Raw genomic sequence first — 3,309 nt, 5'->3', positions numbered from 1 at the left:
TCAGGGGTAGGTTCTTTACCCAGAGAGTGGTGGGGGCATGGAATGCGCTGCCTGTGGGAGTGGCAGAGTCAGAATCATTGGTGACCTTTAAGCGGCAATTGGATAGGTACATGGATGGGTGCTTAAGCTAGGACAAATGTTCGGCACAACATCGTGGGCCGAAGGGCCTGTTCTGTGCTGTATTGTTCTATGTTCTATTTCCACTGGTTGGGGATTCTAGAACTAGGGGCATAGTCTGAGAATGAGGGCCAGACCATTCAGGAGAGATGTTAAGAAGGGCTGCTACATATGAAGATGTTTGGAACTCTCTTCCACAAAGGCAGTTGATACCGGATCAGTTGTTAATTTTAAACCTGAGAAGGATAAATATTTGTTAAGCAAAAGTATTAAGGGATAAGAGCCAAAGGAAAGTATGTGGAGTTAGGCACAAATCAGCCATGATCTCACTGAATGGTAGAATAGGCTGAAGGGGCTGAATGGCCTCCAGCTGCTCCTATGACATATCTCTGGTGGGAACTTCGGCCTTATGGCTCAAAGATAGGGACACTACCATTGTATCACATGAATCCCTAGCCCTTACATATTTTCAAACTACTAACTGCTACAAACATTTCCCTACACATGCATTTTGAAAAGTGCTAACTAGTAAAACACCCATGTAGCCAGTTCAATATTTCCATAATTCAATATTTCCATGCAAAGCCCACTATGAGCAATGCAAACCATCAAAAGTGAAAAGCCCTCACATATGTTCTCAGACATTAATAACAATCACCTGTTTCTTTTAAACATTAAAGGTAATTATATTATCAAAAAAAGAACTTAAATGATGTGATTAACTGAACATTAACATTCACAATATCAAGATGTATCAAAAAGGATCTCTTGCATCCCCAGCCCCCTCGCCCCCCATCCACCTTACTGCTTTTGAAGTGCCATAACCTCATAATCAGAGTCAGTTAAGCTAAGTTGGCTGGACAGCTGTGTAGTGACACCATGTTGGTGGGTTCAATTTCTGCATTGGCTGAGGTTACAATGAAGGAGACTCCTTCTCAACCTCTTGCCTTGCCTAAGGTGTAATGATCCTCAGGTTAAACCACCACCAGTTGTCTCTCTCTAATGGTCTGGTGGGATTACAGAGATTTTACCATTTACCTAGTGGAGGAAGGACATCAACTTGCACACAGATGATGCCATGAGTTGTGGTAATAACTACCAGAATGAGTTCAGCACCATTTGTGATTCCTCAGACACTGAAGCAGTCCATGTTCAAATGCAACATGATTTGGACAATATCAAGGCTTGGACTGACAAGTGACATTCACATCACACAATGCCAATCTTCAATAACAGACAGTTTAACCACTGCCCCTTGACACTCAATGGTGTAGCCATCACTGAATTTCCTACTATCAACATCCTTGGGGATACCATTCATCAGAAATTCAACTGGACTTGTCACATAAACACAGTGACTATAAGAGGTCAGAGGCTAGACATACTGTCGTGAATAACTTACTTCCTGACTCCCCAAAGCCTATCTGCCATTTACAAGTCAGGATTAGGAGATTGATGGAATACTCTCTGGATGGGGGCAGCTCCAGCAACACTCAAGAAGCTTGATACCATCCAGGACAAAGCAGCCCACTTGATTGGCACCAAATCCACAAACACCCACTGCCTCCACCGCCGACACTCAGTACACACTGCTAAAACTATCTACAAGATGCACTGGAGAAATTCAAAGATCCTCAGACAGCACTTTCCAAACCCATGACCACTTCCATCAAGAAGGACAAGGGCAGCAAGTATTTGGGAACACCACATCCTGCAAGTTCCCCTCCAAGACACTCGTCATCTTGACTTGGAAATGTATTGCTGTACTTTCACTGTCGGAGGGTCAACATCCTGGAATTCCCTCCCTAAGACCATTATGAATCAACCTACAGCACATGGACTGCAGAGGTTCAAGAAGGCAACTCACCCCCACCTTCTCAAGGGGCAACTAGGGACGGGCAATAAATGCTGACCCAGCCAGTGACACCCACATTCCACAAATGAATAAAAAAAACTACATCAGAGATTGCTGGAAAAACTCAGCTTGGTCTGGCAGCATCCGTGGAGAGAAAGCAGAGTTAACATATTGGCTCCAGGGTCCCTTTTTTTTTGTTTATTATTTTTTTTTTCCTCTTTTTTTTCCCCTTTAGCCCCCACACTACCACCTAAGTGCGGTAGTGCTTATTTTTTCCAGGGTCCCTTTCTTTTTTCTTTTTTTTTCCAGAGTTGGAGGGAGAAATGATGCACTCCACTCCCTGCGGCGCCCACCTCTCCCTGAACAACTCCAGGGTGTTGGTGGACACCGCATGCTGCTTCTCCAGAGACACTTGGGCTCGGACGTAATCCCCTGTTTTTTTTTCTTTTTTAACCCCCACACTACCACCTAAGTGCGGTAGTGCTTATTTTTTCCAGGGTCCCTTTATCTGCTTTTGTTTGAATTCCTATTTGCAGTTAGTAAAGTGCTTGTTCTGCAGAGCAGACAAAACCAAATCAAAATTACTAAACCTTAGACGGACACGTTTTAACGGGTACCAGATGTTGAAGTTTGAGTAGCAGGAGGTGGAGCCAGAGGACACTAAGACCCTGTTGTGTTCAGCCTGTCTGTTCCACCCTGGAGTCTGTGGATGTGAGCTCCGTGCAGATGGTGGTGGGGGGGAAGCGGGTGGGCGGCTCCAGTGTGGCCATGGAGCGGACAGCTAGCTACACTGGAAGAGGGGCCCTGCTCTTGTCCTTGCTGCTGCTGCTGGAGGTTGGAGCCCAGTATGAGAAATACAGTTTGCGGAGTTTCCCGGAGAAGGAGCTGCTCCCCCTGGAGCCTTCATACCGCTACTCCCTGGAGCAGAGCGCCGCCGGGAACTGGAGGGAAAGCATTCGGTACCTGGAGCTGAGTCTGCGGCTTCACCGGCTGCTGCGGGACAGTCAGCTGCACTGCCAGCGGAACTGCAGCCTGGCTCCAGCCGCCGAGCTAACCCTGGGCCCCGGATCCTTCAGCGAGCTCCGAGCGTTCGCCCAGATCCTGCAGCGCGCTGTCTGCATCAAGAAATGTAAACGCTCCCTGGCTGTGTTCAAACTGCCTCCCCCGGGGAAGGACATTCTGGAACAGTTTGAGAAGCGGCTTCCATACAGATACTTGGAGAATGCTTATTTCCAGGTGGGAACACTGTATCCCGTGCAGCTGTAACACTGTATCCCGTGCAGCTGTAACACTGTATCCCAGAGCCAGTGTATCCATCACAGAGAGGGGGCAGTGTG

At 47.1% G+C, this 3,309-nt stretch overlaps 2 protein-coding genes across 2 annotated transcripts in view; one reads left to right on the top strand and one right to left on the bottom strand.

Annotated features, from left to right (window-relative positions):
- The window catches only part of LOC122539717 (peptidyl-prolyl cis-trans isomerase FKBP10-like), a 39,301-nt gene extending 36,285 nt beyond the window's left edge, over window positions 1–3,016 (bottom strand). The window contains exon 1 of the mRNA XM_043674733.1: window positions 2,936–3,016. The gene's annotated coding sequence lies outside the window, so the exon portion shown is untranslated. The remainder of the gene's footprint in view (window positions 1–2,935) is intronic.
- Window positions 2,567–3,243, top strand: LOC122539720 (cartilage-associated protein-like). The gene has a single exon (XM_043674738.1). The coding sequence runs from the start codon at window positions 2,699–2,701 to the stop codon at window positions 3,236–3,238; it is 540 nt and encodes a 179-aa protein (XP_043530673.1). The 5' UTR covers window positions 2,567–2,698; the 3' UTR covers window positions 3,239–3,243.
- Window positions 3,244–3,309: the final 66 nt, after the last annotated feature.

The sequence above is a fragment of the Chiloscyllium plagiosum genome, chromosome 33 (assembly GCF_004010195.1).
Source record: "Chiloscyllium plagiosum isolate BGI_BamShark_2017 chromosome 33, ASM401019v2, whole genome shotgun sequence".
NCBI lineage: Eukaryota > Metazoa > Chordata > Chondrichthyes > Orectolobiformes > Hemiscylliidae > Chiloscyllium > Chiloscyllium plagiosum.
The sequence above is the reverse complement of the archived record's forward strand: the minus strand, read 5'-3'. Positions and strand labels throughout refer to the sequence as shown.

Bases quoted from the DNA above. Each gene is read 5' to 3' on its own strand.
- LOC122539720 (XM_043674738.1), top strand. From the start codon at position 2,699: ATGGTGGTGGGGGGGAAGCGGGTGGGCGGCTCCAGTGTGGCCATGGAG.